The sequence below is a fragment of the Brachyistius frenatus genome, unplaced genomic scaffold (genome assembly GCF_029030835.1).
Source record: "Brachyistius frenatus isolate BFR_SWC_R1_liver_20210118 unplaced genomic scaffold, ASM2903083v1 Contig_378, whole genome shotgun sequence".
NCBI classification, from domain to species: Eukaryota; Metazoa; Chordata; class Actinopteri; family Embiotocidae; genus Brachyistius; species Brachyistius frenatus.
In genome coordinates, this window is record NW_027210977.1 from 90365 (window position 1) to 115000 (window position 24636).

The 24636-nt window shown below is 49.4% G+C and overlaps 6 protein-coding genes across 8 annotated transcripts in view; 2 read left to right on the forward strand and 4 right to left on the reverse strand.

Moving 5' to 3' along the window:
* cunh15orf40 (chromosome unknown C15orf40 homolog) overlaps positions 1 to 24636 on the forward strand; it is a 108892-nt gene that overhangs the window by 48306 nt on the left and 35950 nt on the right. The window lies entirely within an intron of this gene.
* On the reverse strand, positions 846 to 4377 carry actr6 (actin related protein 6). Its single transcript, XM_069724495.1, has 11 exons — positions 4207 to 4377; positions 3576 to 3693; positions 3433 to 3501; positions 3224 to 3347; positions 2848 to 2983; positions 2702 to 2758; positions 2469 to 2567; positions 2297 to 2375; positions 1728 to 1899; positions 1506 to 1644; positions 846 to 1256 (listed from the first exon to the last, which is right to left on the reverse strand). Exons 1-11 carry the CDS (start codon positions 4272 to 4274, stop codon positions 1127 to 1129), a joined length of 1191 nt encoding a protein of 396 aa, XP_069580596.1. The 5' UTR covers positions 4275 to 4377; the 3' UTR covers positions 846 to 1126.
* On the reverse strand, positions 4400 to 9323 carry LOC138636464 (protein FAM3C-like). Of its 2 annotated transcripts, none has more exons than XM_069724500.1 (10): positions 9293 to 9323; positions 8978 to 9022; positions 8790 to 8870; positions 8542 to 8613; positions 8360 to 8468; positions 6691 to 6749; positions 6424 to 6474; positions 6266 to 6350; positions 5477 to 5603; positions 4400 to 5395 (listed from the first exon to the last, which is right to left on the reverse strand). In XM_069724500.1, exons 2-10 carry the CDS (start codon positions 9003 to 9005, stop codon positions 5306 to 5308), a joined length of 702 nt encoding a protein of 233 aa, XP_069580601.1. In that variant the 5' UTR covers positions 9006 to 9022; positions 9293 to 9323; the 3' UTR covers positions 4400 to 5305. The 2 variants fall into 2 exon arrangements, with proteins under 2 accessions (XP_069580601.1, XP_069580600.1); XM_069724499.1 differs by lacking the exon at positions 9293 to 9323 and adding an exon at positions 9102 to 9120.
* LOC138636462 (uncharacterized) lies at positions 10182 to 15810 on the reverse strand. The gene is made up of 13 exons (XM_069724496.1): positions 15211 to 15810; positions 15033 to 15126; positions 14806 to 14893; positions 13469 to 13805; positions 13228 to 13321; positions 13051 to 13138; positions 12670 to 12976; positions 12441 to 12534; positions 12166 to 12253; positions 11745 to 12069; positions 11366 to 11459; positions 11208 to 11295; positions 10182 to 11105 (listed from the first exon to the last, which is right to left on the reverse strand). Exons 1-13 carry the CDS (start codon positions 15269 to 15271, stop codon positions 10563 to 10565), a joined length of 2301 nt encoding a protein of 766 aa, XP_069580597.1. The 5' UTR covers positions 15272 to 15810; the 3' UTR covers positions 10182 to 10562.
* On the forward strand, positions 16537 to 20757 carry kcnj11l (potassium inwardly rectifying channel subfamily J member 11, like). Its single transcript, XM_069724497.1, has 6 exons — positions 16537 to 16754; positions 17279 to 17441; positions 18295 to 18534; positions 18605 to 18874; positions 19004 to 19211; positions 19290 to 20757. Exons 2-6 carry the CDS (start codon positions 17283 to 17285, stop codon positions 19715 to 19717), a joined length of 1305 nt encoding a protein of 434 aa, XP_069580598.1. The 5' UTR covers positions 16537 to 16754; positions 17279 to 17282; the 3' UTR covers positions 19718 to 20757.
* cd59b (CD59 molecule (CD59 blood group) b) overlaps positions 20971 to 24636 on the reverse strand; it is a 5697-nt gene continuing 2031 nt past the window's right edge. For both annotated transcript variants that reach the window (XM_069724491.1, XM_069724492.1), the window contains exons 2-4: positions 22773 to 22836; positions 21855 to 21956; positions 20971 to 21329 (exon numbers count right to left, since the gene is read on the reverse strand). In XM_069724491.1, coding sequence (XP_069580592.1) covers positions 21130 to 21329; positions 21855 to 21956; positions 22773 to 22827 — 357 coding nt within the window. In that variant the 5' untranslated portion in view covers positions 22828 to 22836 and the 3' untranslated portion in view covers positions 20971 to 21129. The remainder of the gene's footprint in view (positions 21330 to 21854; positions 21957 to 22772; positions 22837 to 24636) is intronic.

Consider the following 24636-nt stretch of genomic DNA (forward strand, 5'->3'; position numbering starts at 1 on the left):
ATTTAAAGGGGCAGAACTTATTTAAAGGGGCAGAACTTATTTAAAGGGCCAGAACTTATTTAAAGGGGCAGTATTTATTTAAAGGGCCAGAACTTATTTAAAGGGGCAGAACTTATTTAAAGGGCCAGAACTTATTTAAAGGGGCAGAACTTATTTAAAGGGCCAGAACTTATTTAAAGGGCCAGAACTTATTTAAAGGGCCAGAACTTACTTATTTAAAGGGCCAGAACTTATTTAAAGGGCCAGAACTTATTTAAAGGGGCAGTACTTATTTAAAGGGCCAGAACTTATTTAAAGGGGCAGAACTTATTTAAAGGGCCAGAACTTATTTAAAGGGCCAGAACTTATTTAAAGGGGCAGAACTTATTTAAAGGGCCAGTACTTATTTAAAGGGCCAGTACGTGTTTCCACCGGCGGACCTGCAGCCATTCAGAACGAAAACCTTCTCATTTGCCCGATTATTTTGTCATATGTATTTGTTTCTGAAATGTTTTAAGATTATACAGGAGCACAAAGACGATTAAAGAAGCTGCAACGATGTTTAAAACAACTACAAACATATTTAAAACTACAAACGTATTTAAAACTACAAACATGTTTAAAACTACAAACATGTTTAAAACAACCACTAAGCACATGCTTTTAGATAATTATTTCAATTTTTTTCCCAGTAATATAACTAATTTAAAACTTGGACCAATGTGGGTCCAGGACAGAACGGACCAGGTTCAGTTCAATTTTATTCATATATAACACCAAATCACAACATCAGTTATTTCCAGGGTTCTTGGGTAAGTTCACATTTATCATTATTTAGACAAAACGACCACAAACAGACATTGAACTCCTTTCTAAATTGATTTTATTCTGTTGCCACCGTGCCGGGAGATGTGGAGGTTTTTTTCTGAGCCGTGTATGAAACATCAACCTTTGGAAACTTAAAAAAAATAAAAAATAAAACAAACCTTTTGTCGTTTCTTTACACCAAACTACTAAAAGTTCCCCGTTGACGTCAGACTCTGTGCAGGCAGAAGGAACGGTGTCTTAAATATTCCTCATCATACTTTTGTTTTTCATGTCTCTGATGATGCAGCAGGAGAATCTGCAGCAGCCACTTTCAGCTGGGTCAAAGGTCAAACTTCTCTTCACAAATATAGTGTCCGTTCTCCTCGTAGTCCTCCCGCGTCACCACCATCTCCTCATAGTCCGGGTTGTGGGCCAGTAGCTTCCCTCCTTCCCACGAGTAGCACACTGGACTGCAGGACAAAACAAAACAACAACACATCATTAATACCCAAATTATCAGAGAGAGGAACAGGACAGCATCTTTGTAGTTCTTAAAAGAACTACTGTTTCAACCTGCTGTCCTGTGCTCATTTTAAACATCTTTGTGTTCATTTTAAATATCTTTCTAGTTGTTTTAAACAACTTTGTAGTTATTTTAAACATTTTTGTATTTGTTTTAAACATCTTTCTGCTAATTTTAAATGTCTCTGATGTCTTACTTTGCAGGTAGGCGGACGGACACCGGGAGGTGGGCGGGGACGAGAGATCGTAGCTCCGCCTCCAGCCGCTCTCTGAAGCCTGTGAACAGCGTGTTCCCTCCGGTCAGGATGATGTTCTGGTAGAAGTGCGGCTGCATCTCTGGCGGCAGAAGGAACTGTTAGTTCAGGTTTACCTCAGCACGGTGAATAACTGGAGAACACGTTTGAAGAGAACCAGCGGACCTTCTGGCAGCGACTGGATGGAGTCGACGATGGACTCTGGGATGCCCATCTCCTGGATGCCGATGTCAGACGGGTGGAAGAGCATCTCGGGAACAGCGAAGCGCTCGTTGGCCAACCTCAGGATCTGCTCTCCCGTCTTGTACTTCCCGCTGAAGAGCATCTCCTCTCGTGGCTGGTGGACAGGCAGATCAAGTTAGACATGAAACAAAAAGAAAACTTCAATAAAACAAAGTACAAATAGAAAGACAATGAAAAAGTTGCCGCCAGTTTAAACACGTGTTTTAAAGTGAAGTTTCAAAGAGATATAATCGAGGCTGAAAGTCACGTTCTCTCTGAGCCGGGTTTTTTTCAAACTGTCGCTTTAAGGCAGCTGAACTGTGTGAGCAGCTCCTGGCTGCAGTGCATCATGGGAGTTCAGACTAACATCATTGGATCACTGTGATACTGAAGGAAACCTAAAATCAGACAGATTCTCAGGCAACTTCTGAACTGTCTGTCCTCATTTCTGAACAGATGTTTGTGTGTTTCTGCTCGGATCTTCCATCAGAAACACGCGGACGCCGTCTCACCTTACAGAAACCTTTTTTGATGGAGCTGAAATCTGGAAGAACGTAATCCTTCATCACCGAGTTCTCCTCGCTCTTCATCCTGAGGACACAGAAACACGGTTCAGCGTGTTTGTTCCGGTTTTAGATGGAAACGAGCGTTCTCAGCGTGAAAGCAGCAGAGCGTCCGTCTTACTGCGCCATCTCCATGTCCTTGTAAAACTGCTGCGAGACGTAGCAGACGTCCTCCTTCACTTGGTTGATCACGTGAGTTTCATCCATGACGTGCAACTGGCTGCAAAAAACAGACAGAGGACAGACTTTTATTTTGAAGGGCGAGACGGTTCCATCACAACGAGCAGAGTCGGCGTCCCGGAGTCACAGAGCTCAGTTAGAAAACGATAAACGAAGCAGGAAGACGTGATTCACCGATATGAGATGATCTCCTTCAGGTGATTGGTCAGCAGCTTCCCTCCAACATTGATCCTGACAGATAAACAGACTGTCGGTTAGCCAGTGGGTATTATTGTTGTTGTTGTTGTTGTTAGCGCTGCTGCAGCTGAGTGACCTCTGACCTGCGGATTCCCTCCTTCATCTTCCTGCTGCGACAGTAGGGGGCGACGTGGGTGAAGGAGAATCCAGAGTCGACCACCAGGCAGCAGAGCTCCGACGGTTCAGAGTGGAAGTAGTGATGAGCGCTGAGAGAGCCAGCTACACACACACACACACACACACACACACACACACACACACACACACACACACACACACACACACACACACACACACACACACACACACACACGGTCAGAGTTCATCTGATCCCAGATCAGCAAACACACTTCATACATGTACATAAAATAATCAACACCTGCCGGACAGGTGAAGACTGTCAGAGGTGATGAAGACTGTCAGAGGTGATGAAGACTGTCAGAGGTGATGAAGACGTACCGTTGATCCGGAGAGCCGACTGGAACTGGTACTCCTCGAACAGGATCTCGTTCATAGACTCCTGGATGGAGGTGAAGTTGAAGTACGGCTCCGTGATGATGATGCTCGTATCTGCAAAGTCCATCTGCACCGAGAAACACAGCCGGTCGTCAGCAGAGGAAGAGGAAGAGGAAGAGGAGACCATTCAAAGTCAAAACAAAGTCAAACACCTTGAACATCTCCTTCCCGAACAGATGGTCCCACACTTTCCTCTGGACGTCCCAGTTGACCAAGTAACCCTGCAGAGAGAGGAGAACAGGTGAGGAAGACAGGACAGGTGAGGAGGACAGGACGGGTGAGGAGGACAGGACACCTTCTGGTAGGGCAGGATGTAGAAGAGGCCCGACGGGTCTTTGATCTCGTCCAGCTGGTTCGCTGTGAACGTCTTCAGTCTGGAAGTCTTGGAGCGGAACTGGCAGTTCGGGAGGACACTGACGGAGACACGGAGATGACGTCACTGATCTGATCACTTCACACCGTCAATTAATTAATCTGCTGATTATCGTCCGTCAAAAATTTACCAAAAAAACATAAAACTGTCATTTTTTACTCCATCGGTTTACTGTCGCTACTTTCATGCCACAAATATTCTTTAATTATTCTACATTACAGAGTAAAAGCAGCTCCAACCAGCTGTTGTTTAAACACCGAACCTGGTGGAAATATAAACGGTTATATTTGGTTGTAAAAGATGTTCAGTGTCGCAAGTTTCTTTCTAAAAAAGACAACAAAAACTTTAAAACGAGTTTTTTTAAATGGAGTTTGGTGTTATGGGTTATCTTTGGTCTGGGCAGTGTAAAGTCTGAAGTTGAATGTTAAACAGCATTTCAAATGTTGTCCACGTGTTTTTTCTGTTATTAAATTAACATGAACGTTTAACGTGTCTGTTTTTTGTTATTAAATGAGCATTGATGTTAGCTGCCTGCTAACAGAACTCCTCTCACCTGACTTTCTCCAGGCTGTATCCTATTTTCGCCGTGTAGGCTCCGTTGTCCAAAACCAACGTGGCCATTTCAAAGGCCGAACTGTTCCCGTTAAATAAATAAATTCAACCTTATTCCACAATTAATAAAACAGAACCTTTTTAAACAGTCGGTCTACGAACGGAACACATTCCTGCCGCCATGACCAACAGAACTGCCTCGTTCAGCCAATTAGATTCTTCTCGTGCTCCGTTCGTGGCTGGAGGGCCAGTCAGAGCTCCGCCTTTTTCTTTTACTTTGATTGGCAGGTCGTATAGCCAATCAGATCGAAGCTTTGAGGTCCTTGTAGAAAAGTGTTCGGGTGGAAACAATACTTTTTTTTTTTTCTTATTCTGCTTCTCCGCAGAATCCGTTCATTTGCGAAGCAAAGTGAATATTTAGCTTCAACACATTAAAAGAGGCTTAAATTTAAAGAACACAAATTATAAATACATGAATGTGACAACGGCTTATTTACTGTGGTTGTATCATCCCTGGAACATGAGGAAAATGAAAAGTGAACATCAGGATTTCCCCAAATTTGCTGAAGTATTGTGCTTCGGTACAGTTTGTTTGTACGTGTCCATTTTATGACACATTTAAATCCACTCCAGCTCACATTTCAGAGGGAAATATTACAGAAGTCCAGAAGAGAGAACACACACATGTACCCGTGTTTTTTTGATGTTACTGATTTTGTTCTTCAAAGAGGATTTGAACATCACACCTTCCATCTGTAGTTGCCCTGCCTTTCCACCAGAGGGCGGCGTGTTGGCGTCGCTTCGTGTACAAAAAACTTCGTGGTGACGTCAGAGAAGAGATTCTTTAGAAGAAAACTCTGGTCTGTTGGGTGAAAGTCAGAAGACCTGCGTCTGCTTTTGAAACCGAAGAAGAGGCGAAATGTCCCAGCGACACGCCACCCTCCGGTGGACTGGAGGGTGTATTACAGGTGCAACCAGAGACCAGGTGGACGGCAGACTGCAGGTCTGTCCACACAGGGGATCTGACCAGATCCTTCCACCGGGTCCGTCTGGTCCTCGCCGTCTCCACGGCTCCACTTCCTGTCGGCGTTCCGCAGGTTTCAGTCCAGCTGTTTGGGGAGACATCCGTCCATCACGATCAGCTCGGGCCAGTTCTTGTACTTGTTGTTGGCGAGGTCGTTCTTCAGGTGCTGAAACAAACACAGGATCAGAGACCAAGGAGCCACGTCGGAGACCGAAGGTCCACTACGAGAACAGCTGGAGCTCTTTACCTTCTCGAAGCTGCTCCTCACCGACGCTCCTCCCCCACCAACAAACACCCAGTTATCTCTGAAGCCCAACGAGTGGACGGCCGCGCTGCCAAGATCAGAGATCAGCTGACGGGCGTCTTCACTCAGCCTGAGACACACACACACACACACACACACACACACACACACACACACACACACACACACACACACACACACACACACACACACACACACACACACACACACACACACACACACACACACACACACACACACACACACACACACACACACACACACACACACACACACACACACACACACACACACACACATACACACACACACACACACACACACAACACACACACATACAAAACACACACACACACACACAAAACACACAAACACACACACACAAAACACACACAAACACACACACACACACACATGATAATTTCTCCTGAAGATGAAGGATCATCACGTGATGCTCAGGCTGTTTCCATGGAAACAAGATGCTTAGCAACAAAAACTACAGCCTCCATCATTGAAACAGAAGTTTCAGCTGCAGCTGCTTTTATTCCTGATGATGTCATCACAACAGATGTTAAAAGTTTCATCCTTCAGTTCAACTTCAAAACAAAAAAAACAGGACGTATCAATCAAACATGTTGTGATGAAGGTCGCGGTCAGGTGACATCATCATCATCCTCCTCCTCCTCCTGTTGTGATGGTTACATGATGACATCATGAGGAAGCAGCCGCTCTGACATCATCAGTCGTTAAACTGCAGACGGAGATTCTTACTTTGACGAGGGTTCGTCGTAGGACGCCATCAGAACGGCAGCGTCCTTCTCGATGCTCTGCAGGAAGTCCACCAGAGGTTTCACATCTGCAACACGGACGCGCCCATCATCACTTCCTGTGTGGTTTCCCGCTCAGACCGAACTTCCGAGTTCACTCACCTCCGCTGTACATGTTGAAGTGACCCGTCCTCAGCACCGATCCACTTTTACCTGCCGGGAACACTTTATCATGAGACACAGACGTGTATGAATCAAACACACCTGGAGCTGCTCTGATTGATTCATTATTACTGATGAATTAAAAGTTATGTTGTTTTATTTTTGTCACAAACAGTTTCAACTAAAGTTCAAAACAAACAATAAAATTTTAAGAAAATAATAAAATCATTTAAACAAATAAAAGAATTTCTTCACTAATAAACTCACCGTTTATCACAACAACGTTTATTCCAACTCCAGCGTTGTTCATCACCGTTCCAAGAACGCTGAGGAGACACACAACCATCGGAAAGACACACAACCATCGGAAAGACACGCAACCATCGGAAAGACACGCAACCATCGGAAAGACACGCAACCATCGGAAAGACACGCAACTATCGGAAAGACACACAACCATCGGAAAGACACGCAACCATCGGAAAGACACAACCATCGGAAAGACACGCAACCATCGGAAAGACACAAACCATCGGAAAGACACGCAACCATCGGAAAGACACGCAACCATCGGAAAGACACGCAACCATCGGAAAGACACGCAACCATCGGAAAGACACGCAACTATCGGAAAGACACACAACCATCGGAAAGACACGCAACTATCGGAAAGACACACAACCATCGGAAAGACACACAACCATCGGAAAGACACAAACCATCGGAAAGACACACAACCATCGGAAAGACACGCAACCATCGGAAAGACACGCAACCATCGGAAAGACACGCAACTATCGGAAAGACACAAACCATCGGAAAGACACGCAACCATCGGAAAGACACGCAACCATCGGAAAGACACGCAACTATCGGAAAGACACAAACCATCGGAAAGACACGCAACCATCGGAAAGACACGCAACTATCGGAAAGACACACAACCATCGGAAAGACACGCAACTATCGGAAAGACACGCAACTATCGGAAAGACACGCAACTATCGGAAAGACACAAACCATCGGAAAGACACGCAACCATCGGAAAGACACACAACCATCGGAAAGACACGCAACTATCGGAAAGACACAAACCATCGGAAAGACACGCAACCATCGGAAAGACACGCAACTATCGGAAAGACACGCAACCATCGGAAAGACACACAACCATCGGAAAGACACGCAACTATCGGAAAGACACAAACCATCGGAAAGACACGCAACCATCGGAAAGACACGCAACTATCGGAAAGACACACAACCATCGGAAAGACACACAAAACAACAACAAGGACACACAACCATCGGAAAGACACACAACCATCGGAAAGACACGCAACCATCGGAAAGACACACAACCATCGGAAAGACACGCAACCATCGGAAAGACACACAAAACAACAACAAAGACACACAACCATCGGAAAGACACACAACCATCGGAAAGACACACAACCATCGGAAAGACACACAAAACAACAACAAAGACACACAACCATCGGAAAGACACACAACCATCGGAAAGACACGCAACCATCGGAAAGACACGCAACCATCGGAAAGACACACAACCATCGGAAAGACACACAAAACAACAACAAAGACACACAACCATCGGAAAGACACACAACCATCGGAAAGACACGCAACCATCGGAAAGACACACAACCATCGGAAAGACACACAAAACAACAACAAAGACACACAACCAACGGAAAGACACACAACCATCGGAAAGACACGCAACCATCGGAAAGACACACAACCATCGGAAAGACACACAAAACAACAACAAAGACACACAACCATCGGAAAGACACACAACCATCGGAAAGACACACAACCATCGGAAAGACACACAAAACAACAACAAAGACACACAAAGACACATTAACCATGTCTGAACGTCCCGGCGGACACACACAGCTCTTACAGGCGGTTCTGGACGCAGATCTTCGGCGCCACGACGTTCGCCGCTCCGCTCTGGACGTAGAAGCTGAAGTGGTCATCTGGACAGATCGTCTTCGAGAGACACGATCCAGCTGCAGAGGACAACGATCAGTCCTCACGTCCTCCACCTGTCCACTGACTCCATCGGCTCCACTGACCACTCACCTGACTGTCTGTCCCCGTCGGACGTCCGACCGGAGACATCAGAGTCCTTCGGTCCAGCAGGATGTCCATCAGCTGGAGGGACCGACACGTTAGAGACAGAGACAAACATCTGGACCAACAACCCACCAGCTGCAGCCTCAGAGGGTTATGTGTGATTCAATAATAATAATAATGATAATAATAACAGGAAGTGACACTGTGGATTCATTAATAATAACAACAACAACAACAACAGGATGATGACTCACTCCTCCCTCTGACTCGGTCTTTGTGCAGGACTGTGAAGAAGATCAGCAGCGGCACCGACACCCCGATGATCCGTAGAACCTCTGAGGGATTAAAGCAGCTTCAATGTGGGTCAGAGACACCAGAACCGACTGGATCAATAATTAATCATCAATAAGGAAGTGATCACAGAAATAAAAGATGAACTTACTCCTGCTAACGATCGGCCACCTCGTCATGTTTGTTGTTCCTGTAACTAACAAACAAACATGAGGAATAAATAAGAACAAAGTGGATGACGTCACTGATTGATCAGCTGTTTGGTGACCTTTGACCTCCTGCTCGGAACTGCAACCATTGAAAATCGCGCGCGCGCACACACACTCTCTCACACACACACACACACACACTCTCTCACACACACACACACACACTCTCTCACACACACACACACACACTCTCTCTCACACACACACACACACACACACACACACACATCAATTGAACCAGAACGGATCGGGCCCACCTTCTCCAAGTCCAACCAGGCTGCTCCTGCTGCTCCTGCTGCTCCTGCTGCTCCTGCTGCTCCTCAGCCAATCAGCAGCCAGAGGTCAGAGTCCGCAGGGCGGTGCCGTTTTTCTGTCCGAGTGAGACATTGTCACATTTCCTGTCAACACCGCTGCACCAGCAGAGAGAACACAGACGTCCATTAAAGACAGAGCGCTCAACCCTGCTCCAGTTCCAGGTTCCACGTGACCTCGTGGTTCTGACCCGACCCGACTGGAGGATTAAATAAAAGAGGAAGACGTGGTGACAGGAAGTGAACGGCTGCTGAGACTTTAAATATTCAATAAAAAGAAGCAGTTCTGAATGTTTCAATGTGTTTATTGATCAGTTTGAAGTTTCTCTGAAGAGATGAAACCACATCTTGAGTCCACAGTGGTCCCTGACCCGGTCCGGGGTCCAGTCAGTCTACATCTGGACCAGCTGTTCACCTCCCGGGAGATCATGTTCGGGGTTCTCCTCCTCTTTCCAGAACCGAACCTCACGGATCGGACTGACTGGGACCAGCTCCGTTCACAGACCCCCCCCCCCCCCCCCATCAGCGTCCTGGTCTGTCTCTCTGGATCAATATGACCCGCCGGACCTCCTGATCGCAGAGATTTAAATCAGAGCGCTGCTGCAGATGGAAGGGGCGGAGCTTTAATAAAGAAAACGGATTTAGTTTTTTAGTTGATGTAGAAAAAAAACAAAAGAAATTAAAATCGTAAATCTGCCGCGGTGCATTCAGGGGTTAAAATCCCCATGTGTCTGATTCTGGAGGATCCATCAGGTGGCGGGAGGGTTAATATTCAGTGTTTCCCCAGAGGGAGGGTGGGAGGGGTTGAGTCGTGGCCCCGCCCCCTCATGAAACAGACAAATCAGTGACACAAAATTACATGAACGACTCATGTAAATAAATATTAGTTACTGGACGTAACTGCAGTTCTATGAGTACGTTTGTATTTTGTTATTTTCAGGGAGTGAACATGACCTCTCCTGCCCCTCCCCCCACCCCCCCTCCCCCAAAAAGACAATCATAGGGGAAACACTGATATTAATGATGATGTTTCCATCAGCTGACACTCCGAATGAAAGGACGGGTCCGGGAGGTGGACGGGTCCGGGACCAGTCGTCCAGCTCAGAGCTCCCCCGACTCGGCGAGGAGGAGCAGCCTCCTCGTCTGGACCGGCGCCGGTCCGTCTCTGCGCTCGACTCCAGGACTTCTCTACAGGGACGCTCCACGTCCCCGCAGCCTACATGAGGGCGTTGAGGTGTCCGGCGTGTCCCACAGAGTTCAGCATCAGGGCTCTCTGGTCCAGCACCTCCCTCTCCCGGCTCAGCGCCGCCCTCTCCTGCTCCACCATGGCACGGTCCCGCTCCACGGCGGCCCGCTCCCGGTCCAGCCACAGCCGCTCCGCCTGCACCGCCGCCCTCTCCCTCTCCACCGCTGCCCGGTCTCGCTCCACCATCTCCCTCTCCCGCTCCAGCGCCTCCCACTCCCTCTCCAGCCCCCCCAGCTGTCCGTCACACGCCTCCGAGCTCCGCTGGCTCTGATCCGCAGCGTCGCCGAACGCCTCCTGTCCGTAGTCCGAGGAGGAGGCGGGGGGAGGGGTGGGGCGGGGCCTGTGTCTGGGGGCGGGGTCCGGTGTCTGATCACCATCCTGAGTGACGGGGGTGAGGAGGGGGGCGCTGCTCGCCAGCCGGCCCTCCATGGCTTCATTCATCAGGTGGAACCACGGCCAGGAGGAGGCGCCGTCTGCTACACTCTCCATCCCAACGGGAGGATACTTCAGGTCCTGAGGAGGAGGAGGAGGTAGGAGGGAGAGGGGGGCAGTTTTATTATAAGGAGACAGATCAACATCAGGATGTTTGATCGGCGTCGGGCGGGTCGGACTCACCTTGTACCTCCTCTTCAGATTGTCCCACTTCTTGGCCATCTGGTAGGTGGAGACCTTCCCCTGCAGCTCCAGCTCCTTCAGGATGGCTCTGAGGTTCAGGGAGAAGACGTCAGCAGCTGACCGACAGCAGAACCATCCTCGATCGGGGGAATACTTACTTCCAGGCGGCTTTGGCAGCGTTCCTCCTCCCGGTGAACAACGCCTCGTTAGCAGCTCGGAGTTTAATCATCCTCCGGGTGTCCTGGTCCGTCACTGAGAAGGGGACGGAGACGGAGACACGTCAGCTGGTACAGTGAGAACCAATCAAGTGTTTCTTCTGACTGGACTAAAGTAAAGCTCCGTTCTGGGTTACCGTGGTAACGACGTAAAAGTGTTTGTAGCTCGTGAAAAACAAACATGATAAAAGATATTTTGAAATATCAAAAGAGATTTTAGAAATATCTGTACATATTTAGAAATATTTAGAGACATTTAAAGATATTAAGAGATCTTACAAGATATAAGATATTTAAAGAAATTTAGAGACCCTCAACTCACTCTTGTACGAGAGGTCTGAGGGCGTCAAACACTCCTCTCCGCTGGCATCGATGTAGGTGACGCTGGCGTCCGCCTCGGCGCCGTCCCCGCCCACCATGCTCTCCAGCTCCGACACGCTGCTCCTCTCCGCCAGCAGACAGTCTCTGTCTCTGTCGGGGGGCGGAGACGAGCCGAACACGCCGTCCTCCTCGTTGGTCCAGACGGGCGTCACTCGGGGAGCCTTCCCCACCAAACGTCCCTCCAGAGCGTCGCTCATCAGCTGGAACCAGGGCCAGGAGGCCGGGTTGGTCTGGGCCTCCATCCCCCGAGGAGGGAACTTCAGGTCCTGCAGAGGCCACAGCGCCGTTAGACGCGTCACACGGGCTGAACGGTGGCGCCCTCCGGAGGCAGAACTCAGATTCACAACAAACCGGCTCCTCACCTTGAATTTGGTCTTCAGGTTGTCCCATTTCTTGGCCACCTGGTCTGGTGTGATCTTCCCCGTCAGACCCATCTCCTTCACGATTCCCCTGAGGATAGAACACACAGCAGAGCAGCAGTCTGAGGACGCAGATCATCTCCAAACCAACTGAAATACAAACATGTTGGAGAGTTAAATATGAAGCTGCTTTCTGCTCATGACTGATCAGCGTTTGATCTCCAAATATCACAACCATCTTTAAATGAAATCTTTCCAACACTTGGAGGTTCCTTCACCTCCAGGCTGGCTTGGCGGTGTTCCTCCTCCCCGTGAACAGAGACTCGTTGGCAGCTCGTAACTCGATGAGTCTCCGGGTGTCGTCTTCAGTCACTGTAGAAACACCAGAATTCACCGACCGGAGAATCACCAACAGACTCAAGGACGGATTCACCAAAAACAGATTCAGGAACTTATTCACGCTTCCCACCGGAGTCCAAACCCGTGCAGAGTTCCTGTACTTCTTACGTTTGTAGGTGAACTCGGCCATCCGCTGCAGATCCCCCAGAGCCGCTGACCCGTTCTTCTCCTCGTGGTCGACCAGCAGGTCCATCTCCGACTCCGTCAGAAACTCCGCCATCCCCCCTCGGCTCCGCCGGGCTCGTTTCTTGGGCGTCGGCGACAGCGACTCGCAGTCCTCGTCTTCGTCCTCCACGATGGGGGTCAGGATCGGGGCGGCGCCGGCAAAACGTCCCTCCATGGCGTCGTTCATCCGGTAGAACCACGGCCAGGAGCTGGGATTGGTCTCCACGCCTCGGGCGGGAAACTTCAGCTCCTGGAGGAGACAGAGGAGTCAACCACGACCCGGTCCTCCGCGGAGCGACCCGGTCCTGAGGTGGGCGGACCTACCTTGTACCTCCTCTTCAGGTTGTCCCACTTCTTGGCCAGCTGGTCGGTGGTCAGCTTCCCCTGAAGACCCAGCTCGTACAGAATGGCTCTGCAGAAGGAACGTCATCATCTTCATCAGTGACGTCATCAGTCCGTACACTTCTGGATCAGAGACAGCTGTCAATCATCTGAACTCACCTCCAGGCCGGTTTGGCTGAATGTTTCCTGCCGGTGAAGAGCGCTTCGTTTGCAGCTCGGAGTTTGATCATCCTCTCCGTCTCCGGTTCCGTCACTGCGGAGACAAAGAACAGCTGGAGCGGTTCTGGAGGACCGATGGTTCTAGACTACGACATCCGTCCAGATTACAGCAAGTCCAAAGTCCGAGTCCGGGTCTACAGTCTGAGTCCAGAACCTTAGTCAGCCAGGTGGATCTGCCTACTTTTGTAGGAGCACTCGGACATCCTCCTCCAGCCCATGGGGACTCCCTCGGTGGGCGGAGCCTCCGCGTGGACCACCCCGTCGTCCTCTGCGGTTTCCGCCGCCACCGTGTCCTCCATCTCCGTCTTGATGAGGAACTCCAGGATGTCGGTGTTCTCCTGGGACTGGCTGGACAGGCTGTTGCCGCGGTGACCGGCGTTGCCGGACGTGTCGGGACTCAGCACCAGGTTGCTGTTGTAGAGGCGACCCTGCATGGCCTCGTCCATGATGTGGAACCAAGGCCACGACTCCACCACCCCCCCCATGTGGTCCTGGCCCTGGTAGGGCTGCTTCAGGTCCTGGAAAAGGAACACAGCGACCGCCGCAGGCTCACACGGGAACGTACACCACCAGAATCTTTGAATTAGAGCTGAAACAATTAATCGAAGACTTAAAGTGTCTCGTTATCATCATAGTCGTCGTATATTCAGGTTCAGAGGGGGTTCCTGAACGCAGCACGGCGCTGCACATGCAGCAGCAGGAAGCAACAACCTTCAGGAGGAAGTATTCAGAGTTCAACGTCAGCACCGTTAACGTGACCGCTGGTACGGGAACATCTGTGATGTCACCATGGAAACCTGAAACTGGAGCAGAGAAACAGCAGATCTTGAAGAACTGAATCTCCAACACGTCTGTGTTCCTGAGCCCACGCAGTGATTTCCACTGGTTCCTCTCCTCCTCTGTGAGCAGCACGTGTTGTCATGTTTGGAGAACCCTGTTACCGTGGCGACAGAGTTCAGGTGGTTCTCTGAAACAAACCGACAAAGAGGGACGAAGAGCACACAGACTAAATACAGCTGGGAGGGAAGGACAACGAGAGACAGGTGAAACTAATCAGGGGGCGGGGCCAACAATCATACAAAAGACAGTAACTGAAACAAAGACAAGACACAAGAGGTGAGTCAAAGAAAACCCACCTGGTGTCTCCTGACCTGACACCTTCTTCGGTCTCGGATGGTGAAGCTCCGCCTCCTCTTGAAACGTGATGTCATCAGAACACGTCGCCCGGCTCGTCGCTTCATCGCCGTAGACTTTCTGAAGACTTTCAAAGGTCTCTGTCGACCGTCTACAGAGTTTGACACACATGATTCTGTGGTGGAAATCACTGCACGGGCTCAGGAACACTTGTGAGCTGGTGTGTTTTCTTTTTCCCAAAAAGTTTGACCCCACAATCTGCTGTTTCTCCGCTCCAGTTTCAGGTCCGTGGTGACATCACTGATGTCCACGTACCAGCGGCCACGTTAACGTGTTGTTGCTTCCCGCTCCGTGTTGCTCGCCGGTCGCCGACGACAACGTTACCTTGTACTTCGTCCGCAGGTTGTCCCACTTTTTGGCGATCTGGTCCGCGGTGAGCTTCCCTTCGAGCCCGAGGCCTTTGAGGATGGTGCTGAGGACACAGAGGAGGAAACAAACGCTCAGCGGAGAGCAGAACTCGCTCACACCGATGTCTGCTGTAGAAGAACCCGGACCTGGTTCTGGTCCCGGTCCCGGACCTCCTCCTCCTCCTCTTCATCACAGCTCCCTACCTCCACGCTATCTTGGCCGAGTTCCTCTTCCCGGTGAACAGAGCCTCGTTGGACGCCCTGTACTCGATCAGTCTCTTCACATCCTCCTCAGTCACTGAAGGTGGAGGGGTCAAAGGTCAAAGGTCAGCAGGTAGCAGCATGCTCAGGTAAATCATAACAGTGCCGCGTGGCTACTCACTCTTGTAGGTGTTCTCCGGGAACTGAGGCAGCGGGTTGAGGCTGGGCTCCATGCTGATCATGGAGGAAGAGGGTCTGTAGGGCCAGGAGGGAGGAGACAAGGAGGGAAGGAAGGAGGGAAGGAGGGGAGGAGGGACACGGGGAGATAGGAGGGGAGGGGGTGCGCTGGTATCCAGGCCCGATGCTAACTACATCCGCGGGCGCATCCTGCAGGTCTACCGGCTCCGTCCGTCCCGCCGCGGCGCTCCTTCGTCCATCATGCAGGTCCGACCGGGTGGAGATTTGTACCGGGACCTCTGACCGGCCGGCGGTCCGCTGTCCCCGCCGAGGCGAGCTCCCGGTACACCGTTAACAGAAGCGGGCAGCTAGCTAGTTAGCTCGGGCAGCTAAACCCCGAACAACAAACCGACACGGGAGCCGACGGGCCTCCCGCCACGCAGCGACACCGGTTTCCGTTACCGTGGGCCGATTCGCGCCTCCGCTGCCTGACGGTGTCCTCTGTCATCGCCCCTCGAGGCGCGTGGACGTGTAAATAAAACCGTTACCGATAACGGGAGCTAGCCTGCCTTCCGTTTACGGTAGTCTGGGAGGAGGGTGCGTTCGATATAACTCCGCCCAGGCCTGGCCGGCAACCACGTGACACCGCGCGGCGGGCGGGATGGACGTAAACAAACACGCCTTGTACACTTATACTATATATACATTCTCCAATAAGTCCAGAAATAATGTACTTGTATAAAGGAAAATAAACACGACAGGTCTTGTTTATGAGTGGAGGATTTATTTCAGTTTACTTTTAACAACCTCAATAATTATTTTCTAATAAAATTCTTGTCCAGTTTGTCTACTTTCTATTTAGATGATGTTTTCTGTTTTATTGCTGAACCACGGTGGACCAATGAAATATCAGTCAATAAAGTTTGTACTTTTATTTCATTATTAACATTTTCAATCCACCAACCAAATGTTTTAAATGTTAATTATCAGGATAAACTGCTCAGTTTGTTGAGAGTTGTAGTTGTTGGAGTGAGTTTCTGGTGGTTGTGATGTTTTCAGGTGTCTGGTTCGAGCTCTCCTCTGTCGCCCTCTGTCGCCCTCTGTCGGCCTCTGAGGCCACTGCAGGGTGAACCTGCTCTCAGCATCCTGCAGCACCAAGTCAGTGGCAACACATTCACATAGCACATCACCGGAAACGCCCTTTCAAAATCAAAGTCTTCTTAGTCATTCAGATTCCAAGAAAAGTGTGCTGCACATCAAACTGCCAAATGTCACAAACTTTTTCCTGATTTATTGTTGAATCATCTTCAAGTTACAGATTTCAACACAAAAACGTATTAATTTCCTGTAACACTGCAGAGTAAATGTGTAAAAGGGTACGTTAGTGTTTTATTTTGAAGGTCAGGACCGGAACCTGCGCCTAGTGTTTTACTTTGACACGGTCCCCGTCTGCAGTGTCTGAACATCCTGATGTTGAACGATGAAGTCGGAATAAAAACCATTAACGGTTTATACCTGATATCACCGGAGCTACTGCCACCTGCTCAGGTAACGTCACGTGATTAGCCAGTAAAATATGTGCACGTTCGTCGGTGTCACATCCGGAGACACGCGCTCGTTGTTGTGGTGACTTTGATCGTGCCATCACATGAATCTATCACGTGATGATTTAAAACCAAAGCTTTTCCTCTGACGGTCCTGTTGTTATTTCGGTTTGTTTCAAGGAATGTTTCAGGATGTACATATTCACCTTGTTTTCACCGTAAACAGGGGGGAGGGGTGAGAGAGAGGGGGGGGGCGGTCAGCGGAGGAAGTGTTGATCTCACATCCCGTTACAAGCAGGTTGTTCTGTTGGACTTAAATGTTACAGAACAAACATTAGACAGAAACACTATAATTACACTAAAATCTGAGCGAAAACAAGGATGTTTACAAACAAACAAAACAAAAAGGCAACAAATAAAAGGAGAAACAAGGAAGTAAACAAACGAGGAGCAACAACAGATTTGATTTTTCGATTTTCCATCAATGTAAGGGACTTCAGTTCTTTTAAACGTGTTTTCTGTGAGCAGCATCATGTTGGCCAGGAAGGGCCTCCTGCCGAACGGCTTCCTGCTGACCCGGCTGGCGGAGGACCACAACCAGCCAAACCGCAACCGCTTCAGATCCCAGAGAGCCCGCTTCATCACCAAGAACGGATCCTGCAACGTGGCCCACAAGAACATCAGGGAGCAGGTAAGACCAGCAGACCTGAAGGTCGCGTCTCCCAGGAGGTCCCTGCTCACGGTTTGGTTATCATCATTTGGGGCCGTTCGATACGGTCCCTGAGATATGATGATACGGTCCCTGAGATATGATGATACGGTCCCTGAGATATGATGATACGGTCCCTGAGGGTCCCTGAGATATGATGATACGGTCCCTGAGGGTCCCTGAGATATGATGATACGGTCCCTGAGATATGATGATACGGTCCCTGAGATATGATGATACGGTCCCTGAGGGTCCCTGAGATATGATGATACGGTCCCTGAGATATGATGATACGGTCCCTGAGATATGATGATACGGTCCCTGAGATATGATGATACGGTCCCTGAGATACAAAAAAAGATTTTGTTGTTCTCTGTAATCCGAGCCGGTAAAACCACGTAGATATTAAACAGAAAAGGGCCCGAGAGCAGAGCCCTGAGGAACTCCATGTCATTCACAGAAACTGGAGGTCTGTTCCACAAACGAAAAACACGGGGAGACGAAACCTGTAATGGGAGGAATGGGGTGATACGATGAGGGAGGAGGTGAAGGAGGTGATACGATGAGCCTAAAAAGAAGGAAACACACAAACTAGATACGCTGAGGAGAGGAGAACAATGAGGGACAGGTGAATGTGATTCATAACGTCAGCAGGAAAACGTGAGGATTACAAAATAAAGCAGGAAACAGAAGAATGTAGGCTGAAATGTTTCTCTCTGAAACGTACAGTGGAAGTCGAGTCACATCAAATGGAAACATTCAGGTAAAGTGCAGATGAATTTCAGCTGCGTAGAGTTCCTGGTGACCTCCCGGTCCGGTTCTCCATGTGTTCCAGGGTCGGTTCCTGCTGGATGTCTTCACCACCATGGTAGACCTGAAGTGGCAGCACTCCCTCCTCATCTTCACCTCGGCCTTCCTCTGCTCCTGGATGCTCTTCGCTATGATCTGGTGGCTGCTGGCCTTCGCCCACGGAGACCTGGAGCCCCGTGACCCCACCGGCAAGTCGGGCCCCGCCCCCTGCGTCACCGCCATCCATTCCTTCACCTCCGCCTTCCTCTTCTCCATCGAGGTCCAGGTGAGCAGAAGTCCGCCCGCCGACCGGCGCAGGTGTCCGCCGTGTCTCTGAACGCTGCCTCCGTCTCCAGGTGACCATCGGGTTCGGCGGCCGGATGGTGACGGAGGAGTGTCCTCTGGCCATCGCCGTGCTGATCGTGCAGAATATTCTGGGCCTGATCATCAACGCCGTGATGCTCGGCTGCGTGTTCATGAAGACGGCGCAGGCCAACCGGCGCGCCGAGACGCTCATCTTCTCCAGGAACGGCGTCATCGCGCCTCGAAACGGACGACCCACCTTCATGTTCCGGCTCGGAGACCTGAGGAAGAGTATGATCATCTCCGCCACCATCCAGCTGCAGGTGACCAGGACCGGTTAACTAGAATCAACACGGTTAACTAGAATCAAGACGGTTAGTTAGACTAAAGCCGGTTAGTTAGACTGAAGCCGGTTAACTGTCTGGTTGTCAGGACTTGCGTTGCCCCTGCAGGTGATCCGGCGGACGGTGACGGCGGAGGGCGAGGTGATCCCGGTGTGCCAGCTGGACATCCAGGTGGAAAACCCTCTGAGGAGTAACGGCATCTTCCTGGTGTCTCCTCTGATCATCAGCCACACCATGGAGCGGGGCAGTCCTCTGTACGAGCTCTCCGCCCAGTCCCTGGCCTCCGAGGACCTGGAGATCATCGTCATCCTGGAAGGTGAGACCTCGGTAACGATGTCCGTCGGGCCACTGCCGTTCTGAGGACGATGACTTAATGATGTCCTTCCTGGTTCAGGTGTGGTGGAGACGACCGGGATCACCATGCAGGCTCGCACCTCCTACACCCCGGAGGAGATTCTGTGGGGGAGGCGCTTCGTCTCCATCATCACGGAGGAGGACGGCCGGTACTGCGTCGACTACTCGAAGTTCGGCAACACGGTTCCGGTCCGGATGTCGTCGCTCAGCGCCAAGGAGCTGGACCAGACCAGAGGAGTCCAGGAGGGCACGTCGGACGCCCAGCTGCAGGGCTGGGGGTTGGTCCGAGCCCGCAGGGGAGGTTTCCGCAGAGGAGGGCGGGGCTGCCACGACTCCGCCCCTGAACCCTGGTACGCCCAATCGGAGAAAACAGAGAAGGAGGCGGAGCAGAAGGGACAGAAGAAGGTGCAGCTGGAGGTGATTGGACGGCAGAGTGAAGAGGACGGATTCGGAGAGATCAGTGACTGAAGACGGACTCCGTTGCTTTAACTTCCTGATTCCAACCAACCTCAGAAACGTCTGAAACCTCGTTAACTGTTTCAGAGTCAAAATCATCACTGAGTTCCTCACGTTAACGTAACCGCTGGTACGTGAACATTAGTGATGTCACCATGGAAACCTGAAACTGAAGCAGAGAAACAGTAGATTTTGGGTCAAACTTTGGGGTAACAGAAAACCTTTAAATGTTAAAACCAAAAGTTCCTGAGCCCATGTGGTGATTTCCATGACAGAATCATGGCTGTTTTTAAAGCAGCGCCGCCTGGGGGCCTGAAGATCACAGACAACATCAGATTTTGGGTCAAACTCTAGAGATCAACACACAAAAAGAACTAAAACAGCCCCGATTCTGTGGTGGAAATCACTGCATGGGCTCAGGAACACTCGGATGCACGGGTCATGTTGAAGATTTTCTGATCCCCAAAAATTTTACCTAAAGTCTGGCGTTTCTCTGCTCCAGTTTCAGGTTTCCACAGTGACATCACAGATGTTAACGTACCAGCGGCCACGTTAACGTGTGGAACGACACTCTGAACACTTCATGTTGTTGCTTCCTGCTGCTCCGTGTGCATCACCGTGCTGCATTCAGGAACACTCAGAACTTATTGATCGACCACCGTATTCGCACTAAAGCTGTAGCTGCTGTTAGCGGACGATTCTCCCACAATACAATGCACAAAAGAAGCATGAAATAAATGTTGAGTTTAATGTTCTGAATGATTTTCTGTCAGTAATAAAACTCATTCATTCCGCTCAGTATTTAAAACAGACCGAAGGAGTTTTACTTTGTGCATCTCATTTAATCTGAGTCTCTGGGAATATTTTGTGTCGACTTTGTCGTTTGTTCGTCTCGTCTTTGATTATAAATCCTTTAGTCACATGAACGGTGTTTGTGTAGATTATTATATTGTCGATAAAAGACGATATTTATATTCTGCCGTCGTGTTTCCTGGTTTAGAAAATGATCTTCAGTTTGTATTTATGATGTTTAATAAATGTGTTTTTTAGTATTTTGTTTTAAGCTTTGTTGTGTTGAGGAAACCTGACATCGTTTGGGGTGTGACAGCGTGCTGCCTCCACAGGGTGGCGCACTTCCTGAAATCTGTAAAAACTCCTCACAGGTTCCCTAAAACCGCTGCAGACGTTGTCTGTTTTGGACTATTTTTAGCGGCGGATGGATCCACAGTCACTGTTCCAAAAAAGAAAAGTAGGTCATGAGACAGTTGTTCATTTCTTTTGTTGTGTTTATTGTTACAAAACTGAAAATTAGCGAACAAAGACTAAACCTGAGACTGAAAACAAACCGCAGCACTCAGTTTAGTTCATGTTAACGTTAAAAACAACCGCTGGGATCCCGAAACAAGAAAAACCACCGGGGCCGTTCAGATCCAATACCACCAGATGCCCAGCAGGGAGCCGGCCAGAGCCAGGATGGGCATCGCCTTGGTGACGGTGTTGCCAGAGTTGCACAGGTTGCTGCTGCAGCATCGGTAGGTGAAGCCGGAGATGGCCGGGAACATCTGGCTGAGCCGAGAGTTATCGCAGTCCGTGTAGCGGATGCACTGACGGATTGTCTTCCCACCTGGACATCAAACACAAACAGCCGATTGGACGACTGAGACGGACTTCAAAATAAAAGAGAAAATGAAATACTACTCAAGGAAACAAGAGAAAGAAGAAAACTAGGAAAGAAATTCGAGAGAAAATTAAAGAAGACGAGAAATAAATGAAAGAAAACAAAGTAATTAGAAACTCCAGCCGTGATGAACATTCAGCCAAATAAAAAGTGAAATAAATCGAGTGCTGGAAAAGTTGAAACTTTCATAGAAATGTTCATTAAAAAGTTGTTAAAGCTGCTGTATGTAGGTGTGAAATATTCAGACAATGACGCCCCCTAGTGGTAAAATAACACTCCAACAGGGAATCCACCGTGTCAGTGAGGTTGTTTTATTTGTGTAACGATACTTAAAATTCACCTTTTACCAGAGAAACAAGACATGTGCATGAAATATAAATAAAATAAAAAGGAGACATTTCTCTGTCATGGTGATGTTTGCGTGGTGAGGTCAGAGGTCAGAGGTCAGGTGCTGTGTGTGGTTGAACTGACCTCGCTCGCTCAGGGAGATGCAGGAGTCTTCGTAGGTGCACTCCTGGACATTCTGGCAGCGTCCGGTGTAATCAGAGCACTTATAGCAGCGAAGTCCAGAACCTGCAGAGAAAAACAGGTTTTACTTACTTACAGGAAGTGAAGTTTGTTTTATTATTGTTCAGCTCGCCCAATAAGAAAGAAAACGAGTTGTTTGTTCTGGTTCGGACTTTTCTGTTTCGTAGTCTTCAGGTCAGTCTGGGTTTAGTGCTTCCTGTTGGACCTCTTGTGTCTCGTCTTTGTTTCCCTTCATGCCATTTTGTTTGATTGTTTTCCCTGAGTCATCTGTCCCTCGTGGTCCTCCTCTCCCTCGTGTATTTACTCCCCGTTCTCCTTCCTCATCCCTCCAATTCTCCTTTTGGATCCAGCCCGTGCACACTCACACACCTTAACTTTACAACTTTAACCACAATTCAGCATTGTTAAGTCAAACATTTCATTAATGTTTTAGCCGATAAAAGGAAACTTTGTGGTTATTGATCAAATTAAAGTTATTAAAATGCCACAGATTGATAACGGTGTGTTTTTAAAGAGCTGAAGCACATCGAGCTCCTCCAGCTGTCACGTTAAGAAAAACATTGTTCACGCTTATTATGATCATTTTACTGAAATGATTCAGCGTCTCCGGACAAAAGTCAGATTCACTTTAAACTCTTTAAACTTCTAAGATGCTCAAACAGTCAAACTGTTATCGATGAGAGGAAGTGAGTGAGCTCTGAAATACGTCGCAAATTATTAAACTCCTTAACAGGAATCTGAACTGCAGCTTTTATCTGCCGGAATATTTTCCTCTGGACGGATTTCACCTGAAGTCTGTCGTTGGTAAAGAAACGTTTCAGGAACGTTTCAGCAGCTCGGAGACGTTCCGGTCCAACTCACCCACATGAAGCATCCCGAGCCAGACGAGCAGGACCAGACCGAGGGGTTGCCGCATGTCGTCTCCCTGGAAACCAGAGGGAAGGCTGAGGTGAGAGCAGCAGGAGCAGCAGCAGGAGCAGCAGGAGGAGCAGCAGGAGCAGCAGGAGGAGCAGGAGGAGCAGAGCGTCCGGCTCGGTTTGCTGTCCGGTCTGTTCCACTGTGACCCGAAGCAGACGGCCGTCGACTGAGAGCAGCTCTTTGTCCGTCACACCACAAAGACTCGCTGTGCAGCCAAACCTCCTCCCTCCTCCTTTTTCTCCTGTTCCTCCTCCTCCTCACTGATGCTTTTATTGAGGCTGTCCTCCAGTGTTGGTGTCCGCTGCTCTTTAAAGACACACATGATGTTTTCATGTGTAAAAATGTTTTAAGTCCCAGACGTCCAGAGGAACCTCCTCCAATCCCCTCAGGACTGTTTCCTCCTCCTTCTCCTCCTCTTCCCCCCTCCCCCCCTGTGGGAGGAACCAGCGTTGGTTTGGTATTTGTTTTTGTGTGATTGCATCGCTCTGATTCAATCACACTTTAACCTTTGAATTTCATCACAAAGACTCGTTTCTATTTTAAAGGGTTAATTTAAGTGTTTGTAACTTCACACCAACGGTGTCTTCTGCCTGAAGGTGTCTTCAGCCTGAAGGTGTCTTCCGCCTGAAGGTGTCTTCAGCCTAAACGTGTCTTCAGCCTAAACGTGTCTTCCGCCTGAAGGTGTCTTCAGCCTGAAGGTGTCTTCCGCCTGAAGGTGTCTTCAGCCTGAAGGTGTCTTCAGCCTGAACGTGTCTTCCGCCTGAAGGTGTCTTCTGCCTGAAGGTGTCTTCCGCCTGAAGGTGTCTTCAGCCTAAACGTGTCTTCAGCCTAAACGTGTCTTCCGCCTGAAGGTGTCTTCAGCCTGAAGGTGTCTTCCGCCTGAAGGTGTCTTCCGCCTGAAGGTGTCTTCAGCCTAAACGTGTCTTCCGCCTGAAGGTGTCTTCCGCCTGAAGGTGTCTTCCGCCTGAAGGTGTCTTCCGCCTGAAGGTGTCTTCAGCCTGAAGGTGTCTTCCCCCTGAAGGACGTCCGATCACCACATCTGGAGGAACCCTTCCTGCAGCTGGTTTTCCATCCAGAACGTCTCCGTGTTCGAGACTCTGAACCTTTAACAAACATGTTTGATGGACTCGTGCAGAATCATCGAGGTTTATGTGAGCAGTGACGAGGTTGTTTACACTGAACCAAGTTTCTATTAAAAACCCCGATGAGCACGTTGAACCGTTTTAACCGTCACGGTAACGCGGCTCGGGTCGGGTCGGGTCGTCTATCGGTCCCGGCTCGTGACAGACGGAGCGTCAGCTGCCGCTCACAGAGGAGCGTCTGTCCTGCGTCCAGCTGCCGGAGCATCGAGGCCTTTTGTCCCCGCGGAGCATTCATCCAGCAGCCGAGGACCGACACCGACACCGAGCTCCCCTCCGACCCACTTCTCATTTATAAACTGGAAATGTTTCCGTGACCTTTGACCTCATCCCAAAACATTCTCCTCTTGCCACAGTGACCGTAAACGTCATCATCAGGAAACCAGAGAGGAGAAACACTTTCAACACTTTCAACACTTTCAACACTTTCAACACTTTCAACACTTTCAACACTTTCAACACTCATATGAAACCTCATCATCTGCCTTTTGTTCAGTGTGATGACGTCAGACTCCAGCAGCTGCACACAAAGATCACTTCATGCAGACGGACAAAGACGTCACAGTTTCACACACACACACACACACACACACACACACACACACACACACACTCTCACACACACACACACACACACACACACACACTCACACACACACACACACACA